The sequence below is a fragment of the Oncorhynchus gorbuscha genome, linkage group LG17 (assembly GCF_021184085.1).
Source record: "Oncorhynchus gorbuscha isolate QuinsamMale2020 ecotype Even-year linkage group LG17, OgorEven_v1.0, whole genome shotgun sequence".
Classification (NCBI taxonomy): Eukaryota; Metazoa; Chordata; class Actinopteri; order Salmoniformes; family Salmonidae; genus Oncorhynchus; species Oncorhynchus gorbuscha.
This window is the reverse complement of record NC_060189.1, coordinates 2,183,492-2,203,984: the sequence shown is the minus strand read 5'-3', so window position 1 is coordinate 2,203,984 and position 20,493 is coordinate 2,183,492. Positions and strand designations below refer to the sequence as shown.

General features: G+C 46.0%; 1 protein-coding gene across 4 annotated transcripts in view; it reads right to left on the bottom strand.

Annotated features, from left to right (window-relative positions):
* smoc1 (SPARC related modular calcium binding 1) overlaps nt 1-20,493 on the bottom strand; it is a 586,617-nt gene that overhangs the window by 140,626 nt on the left and 425,498 nt on the right. For all 4 annotated transcript variants that reach the window (XM_046307812.1, XM_046307813.1, XM_046307814.1 and 1 more), the window contains exons 2-3: nt 1,502-1,667; nt 1,323-1,406 (exon numbers count right to left, since the gene is read on the bottom strand). In XM_046307812.1, the coding sequence (XP_046163768.1) occupies nt 1,323-1,406; nt 1,502-1,667 (250 nt within the window). The remainder of the gene's footprint in view (nt 1-1,322; nt 1,407-1,501; nt 1,668-20,493) is intronic.

The following is a 20,493-nucleotide window of genomic DNA, read 5'->3' as shown; positions in this document are numbered from 1 at the left end:
GACCACATCTTGGAGTTATTATACTCCCTATTGTGCGCTCTAAAATATGGAATATATCTCAGGATATTTTCAACATTTTAACAACATTTTAAATATATATGTTGATGGTCCAGGGACCCCCTCCGATGCAAACCGGCAACCCAGGAACCCCAATCATACGTTAGTTAGCTGTCTATCAGGGGAATGATAATGGCAAGAAGAAGTCATCAACATTTTAAAATTAATAGATTTGGTACATAGTTTTTCATTATTTCAACCCCACATTAGGATTGGAAAAGGGCTCTGTTACTTTAGAAGACTAGGTAGCAGAGTGGGTTCTGTTACTTTAGAAGACTAGGTAGCAGAGTGGGTTCTGTTACTTTAGAAGACGAGGTAGCAGAGTGGGTTCTGTTACTTTAGAAGACTAGGTAGCAGAGTGGGTTCTGTTACTTTAGAAGACTAGGTAGCAGAGTGGGTTCTGTTACTTTAGAAGACTAGGTAGCAGAGTGGGCTCTGTTACTTTAGAAGACGAGGTAGCAGAGTGGGTTCTGTTACTTTAGAAGACTAGGTAGCAGAGTGGGCTCTGTTACTTTAGAAGACTAGGTAGCAGAGTGGGTTCTGTTACTTTAGAAGACTAGGTATCAGAGTGGGTTCTGTTACTTTAGAAGACTAGGTAGCATCGGGTTCTGTTACTTTAGAAGACTAGGTAGCAGAGTGGGCTCTGTTACTTTAGAAGAAATATAACATTTATACATGTATAAGGTCATTAACCAATCACAGCCCTCCCGTAGGATTTCAGATTCAGCAAATCACCAGCAGTTCACGAGGACCCGGCCTGGGCTTGAGTTTAACAGCTCTGTCCGCGTTGTGGATGTGACTGAAATGGCACCCTATTCCCTATATAGTGCACTACTTTAGATCAGAGCCCTATTCCCTATATAGTGCACTACTTTAGACCAGCGCCCCCAAAGACAGAAATATTACTACAGACAGACAGACAGACAGACAGACAGACAGACAGACAGACAGACAGACAGACAGACAGACAGACAGACAGACAGACAGACAGACAGACAGACAGACAGACAGACAGACAGACAGACAGACAGACAGACAGACAGACAGACAGACAGACAGACAGACAGACAGACAGACAGACAGACAGACAGACAGACAGACAGACAGACAGACAGACAGACAGACAGACAGACAGACAGACAGACAGACAGACAGACAGACAGACAGACAGACAGACAGACAGACAGACAGACAGACAGACAGACAGACAGACAGACAGACAGACAGACAGACAGACAGACAGACAGACAGACAGACAGACAGACCTTCCAGTTCCAGGTTCTTCCCCTCTGAGACTGATGTTGGAGCAGGAACTACTGGAAGCTGGTCAATCCTCACCGAGTTTTTACCTGAAACACCAAAGACCAGCCACAATGTGTGTGTGTGTGCGCGCGTGTGTGTATGTGCTTGTGTGCGTGTGCTTGTATGTGGGTCTCAGCCTCACCTCGACATCGTCCGCGGTGTGCCAGCGTAAGAGAACGGTCCTTGCAGCGCGCCCTCTGCAGGTCACAGCCGGTATCGTAGCTCCGTCCATCAGAGCCACACACCGGTTTGCCCTGTGTCCTGGAACAGATGATCCCACAGTGTGTCTCCCTGTCTCCTATAAGCCACTGTCGGGGAAACGCCACAGAATTACAACGAGTAGAATGGACTGGACATCCACATTCATGTCAATGAGGCCATAACGGGTAGACCTGTCTGGCAGCCAATTTGAGTCTGTCCCATAGAGAATGATAGATGACTCTAGTGGCTAAAAGGACATAGTAGTATGGTCAGAACGATTCAGGGCTTCCACCCATTTGAATGAAGTCAACTGGGTGAAAGTTCGAACTTCATTGGCTGATACCTCCTGGTGACCCTGTTGGAGTCATGTCCAACCGGGTCATCCGGAGGGATCTGCCAATCATGAATAAAAAAAAATTACTACTTCAAAATGGAGATAGCCTCAATGGAGCTGCCCATGCTGTCACAGCCTGTATAATGGCACAGATACAAAGACAAGTCCTCTATTTATCTCTACTGTCTGACTCCATGGAGGCAAAGCAGGAAGTTCAGTATTCAGTCTGCTTTTCATTAACATTCAAATCAACTGACATTCAATTTTAATGAGGAACAGCACTGTCACAGCCAACACAGTTAGGCCTGGAGAAAACAGCCAACACAGTTAGGCCTGGAGAACACAGCCAGCACAGTTAGGCCTGGAGAACACAGCCAGCACAGTTAGGCCTGGAGAACACAGCCAGCACAGTTAGGCCTGGAGAAAACAGCCAACACAGTTAGGCCTGGAGAACACAGCCAGCACAGTTAGGCCTGGAGAACACAGTCAGCACAGTTAGGCCTGGAGAACACAGCCAGCACAGTTAGGCCTGGAGAACACAGCCAGCACAGTTAGGCCTGGAGAAAACAGCCAACACAGTTAGGCCTGGAGAACACAGCCAGCACAGTTAGGCCTGGAGAACACAGTCAGCACAGTTAGGCCTGGAGAACACAGCCAGCACAGTTAGGCCTGGAGAACACAGCCAGCACAGTTAGGCCTGGAGAACACAGTCAGCACAGTTAGGCCTGGAGAACACAGCCAACACAGTTAGGCCTGGAGAACACAGCCAACACAGTTAGGCCTGGAGAACACAGCCAGCACAGTTAGGCCTGGAGAACACAGCCAGCACAGTTAAGGCCTGGAGAACACAGCCAGCACAGTTAGGCCTGGAGAACACAGCCAGCACAGTTAGGCCTGGAGAACACAGCCAGCACAGTTAGGCCTGGAGAACACAGCCAGCACAGTTAAGGCCTGGAGAACACAGCCAGCACAGTTAGGCCTGGAGAACACAGCCAGCACAGTTAGGCCTGGAGAACACAGCCAGCACAGTTAGGCCTGGAGAACACAGCCAGCACAGTTAGGCCTGGAGAACACAGCCAGCACAGTTAGGCCTGGAGAACACAGTCAGCACAGTTAGGCCTGGAGAACACAGCCAGCACAGTTAGGCCTGGAGAACACAGCCAGCACAGTTAGGCCTGGAGAACACAGCCAGCACAGTTAGGCCTGGAGAACACAGCCAGCACAGTTAGGCCTGGAGAACACAGCCAGCACAGTTAGGCCTGGAGAACACAGCCAACACAGTTAGGCCTGGAGAACACAGCCAGCACAGTTAGGCCTGGAGAACACAGCCAGCACAGTTAGGCCTGGAGAACACAGCCAGCACAGTTAGGCCTGGAGAACACAGCCAGCACAGTTAGGCCTGGAGAACACACCCAGCACAGTTAGACCTGGAACAACACAGCCAGTTAGGCCTGGAGAACACAGCCAGCACAGTTAGACCTGGAACAACACAGCCAGTTAGGCCTGGAGAACACAGTCAGCACAGTTAACAACACAGCCAGTAAGGCCTGGAACAACACAGCCAGTTAGGCCTGGAACAACACAGCCAGTTAGGCCTGGAACAACACAGCCAGTTAGGTCTGGAGAACACAGCCAGTTTGGCCTGGAACAACACAACACAGTTAGACCTGGAACAACACAGCCAGTTAGGCCCGGAACAACACAGCCAGTTAGGCCCGGAACAACACAGCCAGTTAGGCCCGGAACAACACAGCCAGTTAGGCCCGGAACAACACAGCCAGTTAGGCCTGGAACAACACAACACAGTTAGGCCTGGAACAACACAACCAACACAGTTAGGCCTGGAACAACACAGCCAGTTAGGACTGGAACAACACAGGCAGTTAGGCCTGGAACAACACAACACAGTTAGGCCTGGAACAACACAACACAGTTAGACCTGGAACAACACAGCCAGTTAGGACTGGAACAACACAGCCAACACAGTTAGGCCCGGAACAACACAGCCAACACAGTTAGGACTGGAACAACACAGCCAGTTAGACCTGGAACAACACAGCCAGTTAGGACTGGAACAACACAGCCAGTTAGGACTGGAACAACACAGCCAGTTAGGACTGGAACAACACAGCCAGTTAGGCCTGGAACAACACAGCCAGTTAGACCTGGAACAACACAGCCAGTTAGGGTTATACATAGACCATCTCCCTCTGTTAGGGGGCACTGTGTTATGTATAGACCATCTCCCTCTGTTAGGGGGGCACTGTGTTATGTATAGACCATCTCCCTCTGTTAGGGGGCACTGTGTTATATATAGACCATCTCCCTCTGTTAGGGGGCACTGTGTTATATATAGACCATCTCCCTCTGTTAGGGGGCACTGTGTTATATATAGACCATCTCCCTCTGTTAGGGGGGCACTGTGTTATGTATAGACCATCTCCCTCTGTAGCATAAGGAAGGCTGGAGGAAGCAGACCTGGTAGCATAAGGAAGGCTGGAGGAAGCAGACCTGGTAGCATAAGGAAGGCTGGAGGAAGCAGACCTGGTAGCATAAGGAAGGCTGGAGGAAGCAGACCTGGTAGCATAAGGAAGGCTGGAGGAAGCAGACCTGGTAGCATAAGGAAGGCTGGAGGAAGCAGACCTGGTAGCATAAGGAAGGCTGGAGGAAGCAGACCTGGTAGCATAAGGAAGGCTGGAGGAAGCAGACCTGGTAGCATAAGGAAGGCTGGAGGAAGCAGACCTGGTAGCATAAGGAAGGCTGGAGGAAGCAGCCTCTATTTTTGGCTGAAACTTTAGCGATCTTCAAAGCACCTCAAAATCCATCCAATGGCAAACATTCTGTATAACGGGATCCTTCCTCCCCTCTCCCTCTCCTCTCTTCTGCTCCTCTCCCCTCTCCTCTCTCCTCCTCTCCCCCTTTCCCTCTCTCCCCTCTCTCCCTCTCTGCTCTTCTCCCCCTCTCTCCTCCTCTCCTCCTCTCCCCCTCTCTCCTCTTCTCTCCCTCTAACTCTTTCCTCCTCTCCCCCTCTCTCCTCTTCTCTCCCTCTCCCCCTTTCCCTCTCTCCCCTCTCTCCCTCTCTGCTCTTCTCCCCCTCTCTCCTCCTCTCCTCCTCTCCCCCTCTCTCCTCTTCTCTCCCTCTCCCTCTTTCCTCCACTCCCCCTCTCTCTTCCTCTCTCCTGTTCTCCTCTCCTCATCTCAACTCTCTCCCCCTCTCCCTCTTCTCTCCCTCTCTCCTCCTCTCCCTCTCTCCCCCTCTCCCTCTTTTCTCCCTCTCTCCTCCTCTCCCTCTCTCCCCCTCTCCCCTCTCCCTTCTCTCTTCCTTTCCCCTCTCTCCTCCTCTCTCCTCCTCTCTCCTCTTCTCCTCATCACCACTCCACTCCAGGAATCTAACTGGGGTTTCTCTCCTCCCTAAAGTATCTCCCCTTGACAGCCATAATGAACAGAAAGACATTGGTCCAGTAGATAAGCTTCCTTAATTACCATAGAGTTCCATTAGGAATAGAAGCGTGAAAATTGGCACACTTGTATCATTTTTCACGTTGAACATAAAACTGATATAATGCCATTTCAGCAATTCCCCGGTTCGGTCTGTAGCGTTCCCTATGGGCCCTATTCCCTATGGGCCCTATTCCCTATGGGCCCTAATCCCTATGGGCCCTATTCCCTATGGGCCCTATTCCCTATGGGCCCTATTCCCTATGGGCCCTATTCCCTATGGGCCCTATTCCCTATGGGCCCTAATCCCTATGGGCCCTAATCCCTATGGGCCCTATTCCCTATGGGCCCTAATCCCTATGGGCCCTAATCCCTATGGGCCCTAATCCCTATGGGCCCTATTCCCTATGGGCCCTATTCCCTATGGGCCCTTTTCCCTATGGGCCCTAATCCCTATGGGCCCTTTTCCCTATGGGCCCTAATCCCTATGGGCCCTAATCCCTATGGGCCCTAATCCCTATGGGCCCTAATCCCTATGGGCCCTAATTCCTATGGGCCCTAATCTCTATGGGCCCTAATCCCTATGGGCCCTAATCCCTATGGGCCCTATTCCCTATGGGCCCTAATCCCTATGGGCCCTATTATAGAGGACAAAACACACCACGTCAAAGACTGGTTTCCATCCTGGACCTCTATTGGTAGACAAGTGGCTTCAGGGAAAAACAAGTGACATAGTCACTGAAGGTCGTAATCACGGCCAAAGATTATTCAACAAAGTACTGAGTAAAGGGTCTGAATACTTATGTAAATGTTATATTTCTGGCTTTGTTTTTTCAAGCAACGATGCAGTCAACCAGTCAATCAACCAATCAACCAGTCATCCAGTCAATCAGTCAACCAACCAGTCAATCAGTCAACCAGTTAGTCAACCAACCAGTCAGTAAATCAGTCAACCAGTCAGTAAATCAGTCAACCAGTCAGTCAGTAAATCGAAGTCTAGTAAATAGAAGTCTAGTTTAACAGACTGAGAGCCATAGAGGTCTGGTTTAACAGACTGAGAGCCATAGAGGTCTGGTTTAACAGACTGAGAGCCATAGAGGTCTGGTTTAACAGACTGAGAGCCATAGAGGTCTGGATTAACAGACTGAGAGCCATAGAGGTCTGGTTTAACAGACTGAGAGCCATAGAGGTCTGGATTAACAGACTGAGAGCCATAGAAGTCTGGTTTAACAGATTGACATCATTAGAGGAGGTCTGGTTTAACAGACTGACATCATTAGAGGAGGTTTAACAGACTGACAGAGAGACAATGGGGGGAGGGATGGGTGCCTAGTGGTTAGTGCTTTCGACTAGTAACTAGTAAGGTTGGGGGAGGGATGGGTGCACTAATGTTCCTTAAACACTGACAGATAAACACTTCAACAAATAAACAAACCCTTCCAGCAACCACGGGAACCACAGGAACCACGGGAACCACGGGAACCACATCTCACAATACAATCAGTCAAGGAGAGGATCCTGATTCTGTTAAGTCCCAGACACAATCTCAACTCTGTTAGAGGTTCAACCTTCTGTTAAGTCCCAGACACAATCTCAACTCTGTTAGAGGTTCAATCATCTATTAAGTCCCAGACACAATCTCAACTCTGTTAGAGGTTCAATCATCTGTTAAGTCCCAGACACAATCTCAACTCTCTCAGGGGTTCAACCTTCTGTTAAGTCCCAGACACAATCTCAACTCTCTCAGGGGTTCAACGTTCTGATAAGTCTCAGACACAATCTCAACTCTCTCAGGGGTTCAACCTTCTGATAAATCCCAGACACAATCTCAACTCTCTCAGAGGAATACATACAGTTGAAGTCAGAAGTTTACATACACCTTAGCAAAATACATTTAAACTCCGTTTTTCAAAAAATTCCCTGAGAAAATTTAGCCTTCCACAAGTTTCCCACATGAATTTGGGTGAATTTTGGCCGATTCCCCCTGACAGAGCTGGTGTAACTGAGTAAGGTTGTTGGCCTCCTTGCTCACACACTTTTTCAGTTCTGCCCACACATTTTCTATAGAATTGAGATCAGGGCTTTGTGATGGCCACTCCAATACCTTGACTTTGTTGTCCTTAAGCCATTTTGCCACAACTTTGGAAGTATGCTTGGGGTCATTGTCCATTTGGAAGACCCATTTGGAAGTATGCTTGGGGTCATTGTCCATTTGGAAGACCCATTTGGAAGTATGCTTGGGGTCATTGTCCATTTGGAAGACCCATTTGGAAGTATGCTTGGGGTCATTGTCCATTTGGAAGACCCATTTGGAAGTATGCTTGGGGTCATTGTCCATTTGGAAGACCCATATGGAAGTATGCTTGGGGTCATTGTCCATTTGGAAGACGCATTTGGAAGTATGCTTGGGGTCATTGTCCATTTGGAAGACCCATTTGGAAGTGTGCTTGGGGTCATTGTCCATTTGGAAGACCCATTTGGAAGTATGCTTGGGGTCATTGTCCATTTGGAAGACCCATTTGGAAGTATGCTTGGGGTCATTGTCCATTTGGAAGACCCATTTGCCACCAAGCTTTAACTTCCTGACTGATGTCTTGAGGTGTTGCTTCAATATATCCACATAATTTTGCCTCCTCATGAAGCCATCTATTTTTCTATTTTGTTTAGTGTGCCAGTCCCTCCTGCAGCAAAGCACCCCCACAACATGATGCTGCCACCCCCGTGCTTCATGGTTGGGATGGTGTTCTTCAGCTTGCAAGCATACCCCTTTTCCTCCAAACATAACGATGGTCATTATGGCCAAACAATTCTATTTTTGTTTCATCAGACTAGAGGACATTTCTCCAAAAAGTACGATCTTTGTCCCCATGTGCAGTTGCAAACCGTAGTCTGGCTTTTTTATGGTAGTTTTGGAGCAGTGGCTTCTTCCTTGCTGAGCTGCCTTTCAGGTTATGTCATTATAGGACTCGTTTTACTGTGGATATAGATACTTTTGTACCTGTTTCCTCCAGCATCTTCACAAGGTCCTTTGCTGTTGTTCTGGGATTGATTTGCACTTTCACACTAAAGTACGTTCATCTCTAGGAGACAGAACACGACTTCTTCCTGAGCGGTATGATGGCTGTGTGGTCCCATGGTGTTTATACTTGCATACCATTGTTTGTACACATGAACGTGGTACATCCACAGGTACACCTCCGATTGACTCAAATTATGTCAATTAGCCTATCAGAAGCTTCTAAAGCCATGACATCATTTTCTGGAATGTTCCAAGCTGTTTAAAGGCACAGTCAACTTAGTGTATGTAAACTTCTGACCCACTGGAATTGTGATACAGTGAATTATAAGTTAAATAATCTGTCTGTAAACAATTGTTGGAAAAATGACTTGTTTCAAGCACAAAGTAGATGTCCTAACCGACTTGCCAAAACTATAGTTTGTTAACAAGAAATTTGTGGAGTGGTTGAAAAATGAGTTTTAATAACTCCAACCTAAGTGTATGTAAACCTCCGACATCAACTGTACAATACCAACCGTAGGAAGGAGGGCCGTTCTTCAACTACCCCATTGATATCTCGCTTTAAAACAGGCTAAACATCAGAAACCCAGAGGCAAACAGCTTCATGTATCAATACATAACCAAGGCTATACTGGCCACAGTGTGAACGTGTCCCAAATGACTCTCAGTCCCTATAAGCCCTGGTCAAAAGTAGTTCACTAAATCCAAAAACCAAGGTACCATTAGGAACACGCACTATGTGACGACAGAAAAACTACTTAGCTTCTCCCTCGTGTAAACAGGATGAACCTGAGCTGTCTTCGTTTCTTACCAGAAGTTGCTCAAACCGTCAAGCCAGGAGAAATGTGATCTGGTGGGGGTTTGTTATTGGCATGCCCCCCCCCCCTCTCTGACAGTAAGAGTTAAAAATGTAAACACACCACTCAGGCTATGAGGGGAGCGTCCAGGGGAGTCGTTTATGATGCCACGTCCCAAATGGCACCCTATTCCCTCTCATAGGGTCCTAGTCTAAAGTAGAGCACTATATAGGGTATAGGGTGCCATAGGGTCCTGGTCTAAAGTAGTGCACTATATAGGGTATAGGGTGCCATTTGGGGTGCACGCCATAATGGTTTGATCCGGGGCCATTGCGACTCAACCAGACAGATACTGACCTCAGCCAGGCCTGGAGACACTCCCCCCCGCCCCCCCCAATCTCTGTCAGACACACTTGAAGCCTTCTTGTTCTCCTCCTCTCCTCTCCCCTCTCCTCTTCTCTCCCTGTTCTCTCTTCTCTCCTCTCCACTCCCCTCTGCCTTCTCTCCCTGTCTTCTCTCCTCCTCTCCTCTCTCCTCCCCTCTTCTCTTCTCTCCCTGTCTCCTCTCCTCTCCTCTCCTCATTTCCTTTCCTTTCCTCTCTCCCCTCCTTTCCTCTCCTCTTCTCTTCTCTTCTCCTCTCTCCTCCCCTCTTACTCTCCTCTCCTCTCCTTTCTCCTTCCCTCTTCTCTTCTCTCCTCCTCTCCTCTCCTCTCCTCTTCTCTCCCAGTCTTCTCTCCTCTCCTTTCCTCTCCTCTCCTCCTCTCTCCTCTTCTCTCCTATCCTCCCCTCCTTTACTCTCCTCTCCTCCCCTCTCCTCTTCTCTCCCCGTCTTCTCTCTACTCCTTTCCTCCCCTCTTCTCCTCACTCCTCCTCTCCTCTCCCCTCTCCTCTCCTCTCCTCTTCTCCTCACTCCTCCTTTCCTCTCCCCTCTCCTCTCCTCTCCTTTCCTTTCATTTCCTTTCCTCTCCATTCCTTTCCTTTACTTTCCACTCCTCTCTCCTCCCCTCTCCTCCCCTCTCCTCTCCATTCCTTTCCTTTCCTTTCCTTTCCTTTCTCTCCTCTCCTCTCCTCTCCTCTCCTCTCCTCTCCTCTCCTCTCCTCTCCTCTCCTCTCCCTCCTCTCCTCTCCTCTCCTCTCCTCTCCTCTCCCCTCTCCCTCTCCTCTCCTCTCCTCTCCTCTCCTTTCCTTTCCTCTCCTCTCCTCTCCTCTCCATTCCTTTCCTTTCCTTTCCTTTCCTCTCTCTCTCCTCTCCTCTCTCCTCTCCTCTCCTCTCCTCTCCTCTCCTCTCCTCTCCTCTCCTCTCCTCTCTCCTCCCCTTTCCTCTCCTCTCCTCTCCTCTCCTCTCCTCTCCTCTCCTCTCTCTTCTCTTCTCTTCTCTTCTCTCCTTTCCCCCCCCCCCTCCTCTTCTCTCCTCTCCTCCCCTCTCTTCTTCTCTCCCAGTCTTCTCTCCTCTCCTCCCCTCTCTTCTTCTCTCCCAGTCTTCTCTCCTCCCCTCTCCTCTCCCCTCTTCTCTTCTCTTCTCTTCTCACCTCCTCTCCTCTCTCCTCCCCTCTCCTCTTCTCTCCCAGTCTTCTCTCTTCTCATTTCCTCCTCGCCTCTCCACTCCTCTCCTCTCCTCTCCTCTCCTCTCCCCTCTCCTCTTCTCTCCCAGTCTTCTCTCTTCTCATTTCCTCCTCGCCTCTCCACTCCTCTCCACTCCTCTCCTCTCCTCTCCTCTCCTCTCCTCTCCTCTCCTCTCCTCTCCTCTCCTCTCCTCTCCTCTCCTCTCCTCTCCTCTCCTCTCCTCTCTCCTCCCCTCTCCTCTTCTCTCCTCTAATTTCCTCTTCTCTCCCAGTCTTCTCTTCTCTCCTCTCATTTCCTCCTCTCCTCTCCTCTCTCCTCCCCGCTTCTCATCTCTCCTCCTCTCCTCTCTCCTCCCCTCTCCTCTTCTCTCCTCTCATTTCCTCTTTTCTCCCAGTCTTCTCTTCTCTTCTCTCCTCTCCTCTCATTTCCTCTCCTCTCCTCTCCTCTCATTTCCTCTCCTCTCCCCAACTCATTAAACAAGTGATATACAACCCCATTGTGCAACCATTACAGCATGACTGAAATGCGCTTTTTCCCATCACTGGCAACAAGTTTTATGTCATTCGGAGCCCAGTTGAACAATAATCATGAAGAAATAACACGTAAAAGAGAACCATCACTTCTATGCCATTTCTGACTATCTTCAAATGTTGAATAAAGAAAGAAAATATGTCAAAACCAATAAAGTATTTTTGTTTTAAATCGGAACGCTTCCAAAACCACATCGTTTGGGCACATAGCTGTTTCCAATTGATTTCATACGTATATATCTTGGATAGGGTTCATTTAATTGGACAGTTTTTCTCAGAAAATTCAACTATAACAACAGAATACGTGAAATAATTTACAGTTTTCCACTAGGGTCTCTACTGGGACTGCATGGCCAGGCACCTATATTACCATGTTGTTAACTAGCAGTAGAAACCTCTAAAAGGGCTCAGCAGCATGTTAACGAGCAGTAGAAACCTCTAAAAGGGCTCAGCAGCATGTTGTTAACTAGCAGTAGAAACCTATAAAAGGGCTCAGCAGCATGTTAACTAGCAGTAGAAACCTCTATAAGGGGTCAGCAGCATGTTGTTAACTAGCAGTAAAAACCTCTAAAAGGAGTCAGCAGCATGTTAACTAGCAGTAGAAACATCTAAAAGGAGTCAGCAGCATGTTGTTAACTAGCAGTAGAAACCTCTATAAGGGGTCAGCAACATGTTGTTAACTAGCAGTAGAAACCTCTATAAGGGGTCAGCAGCATGTTGTTAACTAGCAGTAAAAACCTCTAAAAGGAGTCAGCAGCATGTTAACTAGCAGTAGAAACATCTAAAAGGGGTCAACAGCATGTTAACTAGCAGTAGAAACCTCTAAAAGGGGTCAGCAGCATGTTATCTAGCAGTAGAAACCTCTAAAAGGGGTCAGCAGCATGTTAACTAGCAGTAGAAACCTCTAAAAGGGGTCAGCTAGATGTTAACTAGCAGTAGACACCTCTATAAGGGGTCAGCAGCATGTTAACTAGCAGTAAAAACCTATAAAAGTGGTCAGCAGCATGTTAACTAGCAGTAGAAACCTATAAAAGTGGTCAGCAGCATGTTAACTAGCAGTAGAAACCTATAAAAGTGGTCAGCAGCATGTTAACTAGCAGTAGAAACCTCTAAAAGGGGTCAGCAGCATGTTAACTAGCAGTAGAAACCTCTAAAAGGGCTCAGCAGCATGTTAACTAGCAGTAGAAACCTCTAAAAGGGGTCAGCAGCATGTTGTTAACTAGCAGTAGAAACCTCTAAAAGGGCTCAGCAGCATGTTGTTAACTAGCAGTAGAAACCTCTAAAAGGGGTCAGCAGCATGTTAACTAGCAGTAGAAACCTCTAAAAGGGGTCAGCAACATGTTGTTAACTAGCAGTAGAAACCTCCAAAAGGGGTCAGCAGCATGTTAACTAGCAGTAGAAACCTCTATAAGGGGTCAGCAGCATGTTAACTAGCAGTATAAACCTATAAAAGGGGTCAGCAGCATGTTGTTAACTAGCAGTAGAAACCTCTAAAAGGGCTCAGCAGCATGTTGTTAACTAGCAGTAGAAACCTCTAAAAGGGGTCAGCAGCATGTTAACTAGCAGTAGAAACCTCTAAAAGGGGTCAGCAACATGTTGTTAACTAGCAGTAGAAACCTCCAAAAGGGGTCAGCAACATGTTGTTAACTAGCAGAAGAAACCTCTAAAAGGGGTCAGCAGCATGTTAACTAGCAGTAGAAACCTCTAAAAGGGGTCAGCAGCATGTTAACTAGCAGTAGAAACCTCTAAAAGGGGTCAACAGCATGTTAACTAGCAGTAGAAACCTCTAAAAGGGCTCAGCAGCATGTTGTTAACTAGCAGTAGAAACCTATAAAAGGGCTCAGCAGCATGTTAACTAGCAGTAGAAACCTCTATAAGGGGTCAGCAGCATGTTGTTAACTAGCAGTAAAAACCTCTATAAGGGGTCAGCAGCATGTTAACTAGCAGTTGAAACCTCTATAAGGGGTCAGCAGCATGTTGTTAACTAGCAGTAGAAACCTCTAAAAGGGGTCAGCAACATGTTAACTAGCAGTTGAAACCTATAATAGGGGTCAGCAGCATGTTAACTAGCAGTAGAAACATCTAAAAGGGGTCAACACCATGTTAACTAGCAGTAGAAACCTCTAAAAGGGGTCAGCAGCATGTTATCTAGCAGTAGAAACCTCTAAAAGGGGTCAGCAGCATGTTAACTAGCAGTAGAAACCTCTAAAAGGGGTCAGCTAGATGTTAACTAGCAGTAGAAACCTCTAAAAGGAGTCAGCAGCATGTTAACTAGCAGTAGAAACCTCTAAAATGGATCAGCAGCATGTTGTTAACTAGCAGTAGAAACCTCTAAAAGGTGTCAGCAGCATGTTAACTAGCAGTAGAAACCTCTATAAGGGGTCAGCAGCATGTTAACTAGCAGTAGAAACCTCTAAAATGGATCAGCAGCATGTTGTTAACTAGCAGTAGAAACCTCTAAAAGGGGTCATCAGCATGTTAACTAGCAGTAGAAACCTCTAAAATGGATCAGCAGCATGTTGTTAACTAGCAGTAGAAACCTCTAACAGGGGTCAGCAGCATGTTAACTAGCAGTAGAAACCTCTAAAAGGGGTCAGCAACATGTTGTTAACTAGCAGTAGAAACCTCTAAAAGGGGTCAGCAGCATGTTGTTAACTAGCAGTAGAAACCTCTAAAAGGAGTCGGCAGCATGTTAACTAGCAGTAGAAACCCCTAAAAGGGGTCAGCAACATGTTGTTAACTAGCAGTAGAAACCTCTAAAAGGGGTCAGCAGCATGTTAACTAGCAGTAGAAACCTCTAAAAGGGGTCAGCAGCATGTTAACTAGCAGTAGAAACCTCTAAAAGGGGTCAGCAGCATGTTAACTAGCAGTATAAACCTCTATAAGGGGTCAGCAGCATGTTAACTAGCAGTTGAAACCTCTATAAGGGGTCAGCAGCATGTTAACTAGCAGTAGAAATCTCTAAAAGGGGTCAGCAACATGTTGTTTACTAGCAGTAGAAACCTCCAAAAGGGGTCAGCAACATGTTGTTAACTAGCAGAAGAAACCTCTAAAAGGGGTCAGCAGCATGTTAACTAGCAGTAGAAACCTCTAAAAGGGGTCAGCAGCATGTTAACTAGCAGTAGAAACGTCTAAAAGGGGTCAGCAGCATGTTAACTAGCAGTAGAAACCTCTATAAGGGGTCAGCAGCATGTTAACTAGCAGTAGAAACGTCTAAAAGCGGTCAGCAGCATGTTAACTAGCAGTAGAAACCTCTAAAAGGGGTCAGCAGCATGTTAACTAGCAGTAGAAATCTCTAAAAGGGGTCAGCAACATGTTGTTTACTAGCAGTAGAAACCTCCAAAAGGGGTCAGCAACATGTTGTTAACTAGCAGAAGAAACCTCTAAAAGGGGTCAGCTGCATGTTAACTAGCAGTAGAAACCTCTAAAAGGGGTCAGCAGCATGTTAACTAGCAGTAGAAACGTCTAAAAGGGGTCAGCAGCATGTTAACTAGCAGTAGAAACCTCTATAAGGGGTCAGCAGCATGTTTACTAGCAGTAGAAACCTCCAAAAGGGGTCAGCAACATGTTGTTAACTAGCAGAAGAAACCTCTAAAAGGGGTCAGCAGCATGTTAACTAGCAGTAGAAACCTCTAAAAGGGGTCAGCAGCATGTTAACTAGCAGTAGAAACGTCTAAAAGGGGTCAGCAGCATGTTAACTAGCAGTAGAAACCTCTATAAGGGGTCAGCAGCATGTTAACTAGCAGTAGAAACCTCTAAAAGGGGTCAGCAGCATGTTAACTAGCAGTAGAAACCTCTAAAAGGGGTCAGCAGCTTGTTGTTAACTAGCAGTAGAAACCTCTAAAAGGAGTCAGCAGCATGTTGTTAACTAGCAGTAGAAACCTCTAAAATGGGTCAGCAGCATGTTAACTAGCAGTAGAAACCTCTATAAGGGGTCAGCAGCATGTTGTTAACTAGCAGTAGAAACCTCTAAAAGGGGTCAGCAGCATGTTGTTAACTTGCAGTAGAAACCTCTAAAAGGAGTCAGCAGCATGTTGTTAACTAGCAGTAGAAACCTCTAAAAGGGGTCAGCAGCATGTTGTTAACTAGCAGTAGAAACCTCTAAAAGGAGTCAGCAGCATGTTGTTAACTAGCAGTAGAAACCTCTAAAAGGGGTCAGCAGCATGTTAACTAGCAGTAGAAACCTCTAAAAGGGGTCAGCAACATGTTGTTAACTAGCAGTAGAAACCTCCAAAAGGGGTCAGCAACATGTTGTTAACTAGCAGAAGAAACCTCTAAAAGGGGTCAGCAGCATGTTAACTAGCAGTAGAAACCTCTAAAAGGGGTCAGCAGCATGTTAACTAGCAGTAGAAACGTCTAAAAGGGGTCAGCAGCATGTTAACTAGCAGTAGAAACCTCTATAAGGGGTCAGCAGCATGTTTACTAGCAGTAGAAACCTCCAAAAGGGGTCAGCAACATGTTGTTAACTAGCAGATAAAACCTCTAAAAGGGGTCAGCAGCATGTTAACTAGCAGTAGAAACCTCTAAAAGGGGTCAGCAGCATGTTAACTAGCAGTAGAAACGTCTAAAAGGGGTCAGCAGCATGTTAACTAGCAGTAGAAACCTCTATAAGGGGTCAGCAGCATGTTAACTAGCAGTAGAAACCTCTAAAAGGGGTCAGCAGCATGTTAACTAGCAGTAGAAACCTCTAAAAGGGGTCAGCAGCTTGTTGTTAACTAGCAGTAGAAACCTCTAAAAGGAGTCAGCAGCATGTTGTTAACTAGCAGTAGAAACCTCTAAAAGGGGTCAGCAGCATGTTAACTAGCAGTAGAAACCTCTATAAGGGGTCAGCAGCATGTTGTTAACTAGCAGTAGAAACCTCTAAAAGGGGTCAGCAGCATGTTGTTAACTTGCAGTAGAAACCTCTAAAAGGAGTCAGCAGCATGTTGTTAACTAGCAGTAGAAACCTCTAAAAGGGGTCAGCAGCATGTTGTTAACTTGCAGTAGAAACCTCTAAAAGGAGTCAGCAGCATGTTGTTAACTAGCAGTAGAAACCTCTAAAAGGGGTCAGCAGCATGTTAACTAGCAGTAGAAACCTCTAAAAGGGGTCAGCAACATGTTGTTAACTAGCAGTAGAAACCTCCAAAAGGGGTCAGCAACATGTTGTTAACTAGCAGAAGAAACCTCTAAAAGGGGTCAGCAGCATGTTAACTAGCAGTAGAAACCTCTAAAAGGGGTCAGCAGCATGTTAACTAGCAGTAGAAACCTCTAAAAGGGGTCAACAGCATGTTAACTAGCAGTAGAAACCTCTAAAAGGGCTCAGCAGCATGTTGTTAACTAGCAGTAGAAACCTCTAAAAGGGGTCAGCAGCATGTTAACTAGCAGTAGAAACCTCTATAAGGGGTCAGCAGCATGTTGTTAACTAGCAGTAAAAACCTCTATAAGGGGTCAGCAGCATGTTAACTAGCAGTTGAAACCTCTATAAGGGGTCAGCAGCATGTTGTTAACTAGCAGTAGAAACCTCTAAAAGGGGTCAGCTAGATGTTAACTAGCAGTAGAAACCTCTAAAAGGAGTCAGCAGCATGTTAACTAGCAGTAGAAACCTCTAAAATGGATCAGCAGCATGTTGTTAACTAGCAGTAGAAACCTCTAAAAGGTGTCAGCAGCATGTTAACTAGCAGTAGAAACCTCTATAAGGGGTCAGCAGCATGTTGTTAACTAGCAGTAGAAACCTCTAAAATGGGGTCAGCAGCATGTTGTTAACTAGCAGTAGAAACCTCTAAAAGGGGTCAGCAGCATGTTAACTAGCAGTAGAAACCTCTAAAATGGATCAGCAGCATGTTGTTAACTAGCAGTAGAAACCTCTAACAGGGGTCAGCAGCATGTTAACTAGCAGTAGAAACCTCTAAAAGGGGTCAGCAACATGTTGTTAACTAGCAGTAGAAACCTCTAAAAGGGGTCAGCAGCATGTTGTTAACTAGCAGTAGAAACCTCTAAAAGGAGTCAGCAGCATGTGTTAACTAGCAGTAGAAACCTCTAAAAGGGGTCAGCAACATGTTGTTAACTAGCAGTAGAAACCTCTAAAAGGGGTCAGCAGCATGTTAACTAGCAGTAGAAACCTCTAAAAGGGGTCAGCAGCATGTTAACTAGCAGTAGAAATCTCTAAAAGGGGTCAGCAACATGTTGTTTACTAGCAGTAGAAACCTCCAAAAGGGGTCAGCAACATGTTGTTAACTAGCAGAAGAAACCTCTAAAAGGGGTCAGCAGCATGTTAACTAGCAGTAGAAACCTCTAAAAGGGGTCAGCAGCATGTTAACTAGCAGTAGAAACCTCTAAAAGGGGTCAGCAGCATGTTAACTAGCAGTAGAAACCTCTATAAGGGGTCAGCAGCATGTTAACTAGCAGTAGAAACGTCTAAAAGCGGTCAGCAGCATGTTAACTAGCAGTAGAAACCTCTAAAAGGGGTCAGCAGCATGTTAACTAGCAGTAGAAATCTCTAAAAGGGGTCAGCAACATGTTGTTTACTAGCAGTAGAAACCTCCAAAAGGGGTCAGCAACATGTTGTTAACTAGCAGAAGAAACCTCTAAAAGGGGTCAGCAGCATGTTAACTAGCAGTAGAAACCTCTAAAAGGGGTCAGCAGCATGTTAACTAGCAGTAGAAACGTCTAAAAGGGGTCAGCAGCATGTTAACTAGCAGTAGAAACCTCTATAAGGGGTCAGCAGCATGTTTACTAGCAGTAGAAACCTCCAAAAGGGGTCAGCAACATGTTGTTAACTAGCAGAAGAAACCTCTAAAAGGGGTCAGCAGCATGTTAACTAGCAGTAGAAACCTCTAAAAGGGGTCAGCAGCATGTTAACTAGCAGTAGAAACGTCTAAAAGGGGTCAGCAGCATGTTAACTAGCAGTAGAAACCTCTATAAGGGGTCAGCAGCATGTTAACTAGCAGTAGAAACCTCTAAAAGGGGTCAGCAGCATGTTAACTAGCAGTAGAAACCTCTAAAAGGGGTCAGCAGCTTGTTGTTAACTAGCAGTAGAAACCTCTAAAAGGAGTCAGCAGCATGTTGTTAACTAGCAGTAGAAACCTCTAAAATGGGTCAGCAGCATGTTAACTAGCAGTAGAAACCTCTATAAGGGGTCAGCAGCATGTTGTTAACTAGCAGTAGAAACCTCTAAAAGGGGTCAGCAGCATGTTGTTAACTTGCAGTAGAAACCTCTAAAAGGAGTCAGCAACATGTTGTTAACTAGCAGTAGAAACCTCTAAAAGGGGTCAACACCATGTTAACTAGCAGTAGAAACCTCTAAAAGGGGTCAGCAGCATGTTAACTAGCAGTAGAAACCTCTAAAAGGGGTCAGCAGCATGTTAACTAGCAGTAGAAACCTCTAAAAGGGGTCAGCAGCATGTTAACTAGCAGTAGAAACCTCTAAAAGGAGTCAGCAGCATGTTAACTAGCAGTAGAAACCTCTAAAATGGATCAGCAGCATGTTGTTAACTAGCAGTAGAAACCTCTAAAAGGGTCAGCAGCATGTTAACTAGCAGTAGAAACCTCTATAAGGGGTCAGCAGCATGTTAACTAGCAGTAGAAACCTCTAAAAGGAGTCAGCAGCATGTTGTTAACTAGCAGTAGAAACCTCTAAAATGGGTCAGCAGCATGTTAACTAGCAGTAGAAACCTCTATAAGGGGTCAGCAGCATGTTGTTAACTAGCAGTAGAAACCTCTAAAAGGGGTCAGCAGCATGTTGTTAACTAGCAGTAGAAACCTCTAAAAGGAGTCAGCAGCATGTTGTTAACTAGCAGTAGAAACCTCTAAAAGGGGTCAGCAGCATGTTGTTAACTAGCAGTAGAAACCTCTAAAAGGAGTCAGCAGCATGTTGTTAACTAGCAGTAGAAACCTCTAAAAGGGGTCAGCAGCATGTTAACTAGCAGTAGAAACCTCTAAAAGGGGTCAGCAACATGTTGTTAACTAGCAGTAGAAACCTCTAAAAGGGGTCAGCAGCATGTTGTTAACTAGCAGTAGAAACCTCTAAAAGGAGTCAGCAGCATGTTGTTAACTAGCAGTAGAAACCTCTAAAAGGGGTCAGCAGCATGTTAACTAGCAGTAGAAACCTCTAAAAGGGGTCAGCAGCATGTTAACTAGCAGTAGAAACCTCTAAAAGGGGTCAGCAGCATGTTAACTAGCAGTAGAAACCTCTAAAAGGGGTCAGCAGCATGTTAACTAGCAGTAGAAACCTCTAAAAGGGGTCAGCAGCATGTTAACTAGCAGTAGAAACCTCTAAAAGGGGTCAGCAGCTTGTTGTTAACTAGCAGTAGAAACCTCTAAAAGGAGTCAGCAGCATGTTGTTAACTAGCAGTAGAAACCTCTAAAATGGGTCAGCAGCATGTTAACTAGCAGTAGAAACCTATAAAAGGGCTCAGCAGCATGTTAACTAGCAGTAGAAACATCTAAAAGGGGTCAACACCATGTTAACTAGCAGTAGAAACCTCTAAAAGGGGTCAGCAGCATGTTATCTAGCAGTAGAAACCTCTAAAAGGGGTCAGCAGCATGTTAACTAGCAGTAGAAACCTCTAAAAGGGGTCAGCTAGATGTTAACTAGCAGTAGAAACCTCTAAAAGGAGTCAGCAGCATGTTAACTAGCAGTAGAAACCTCTAAAATGGATCAGCAGCATGTTGTTAACTAGCAGTAGAAACCTCTAAAAGGTGTCAGCAGCATGTTAACTAGCAGTAGAAACCTCTATAAGGGGTCAGCAGCATGTTAAAGCAGTAGAAACCTCTAAAATGGATCAGCAGCATGTTGTTAACTAGCAGTAGAAACCCTAAAAGGGGTCATCAGCATGTTAACTAGCAGTAGAAACCTCTAAAATGGTCAGCAGCATGTTGTTAACTAGCAGTAGAAACCTCTAACAGGGGTCAGCAGCATGTTAACTAGCAGTAGAAACCTCTAAAAGGGGTCAGCAACATGTTGTTAACTAGCAGTAGAAACCTCTAAAAGGGGTCAGCAGCATGTTAACTAGCAGTAGAAACCTCTAAAAGGAGTCAGCAGCATGTTGTTAACTAGCAGTAGAAACCTCTAAAAGGAGTCGGCAGCATGTTAACTAGCAGTAGAAACCCTAAAAGGGGTCAGCAACATGTTGTTAACTAGCAGTTGAAACCTCTAAAAGGGGTCAGCAGCATGTTAACTAGCAGTAGAAACCTCTAAAAGGGGTCAGCAACATGTTGTTAACTAGCAGTAGAAACCTCTAAAAGGGGTCAGCAGCATGTTGTTAACTAGCAGAA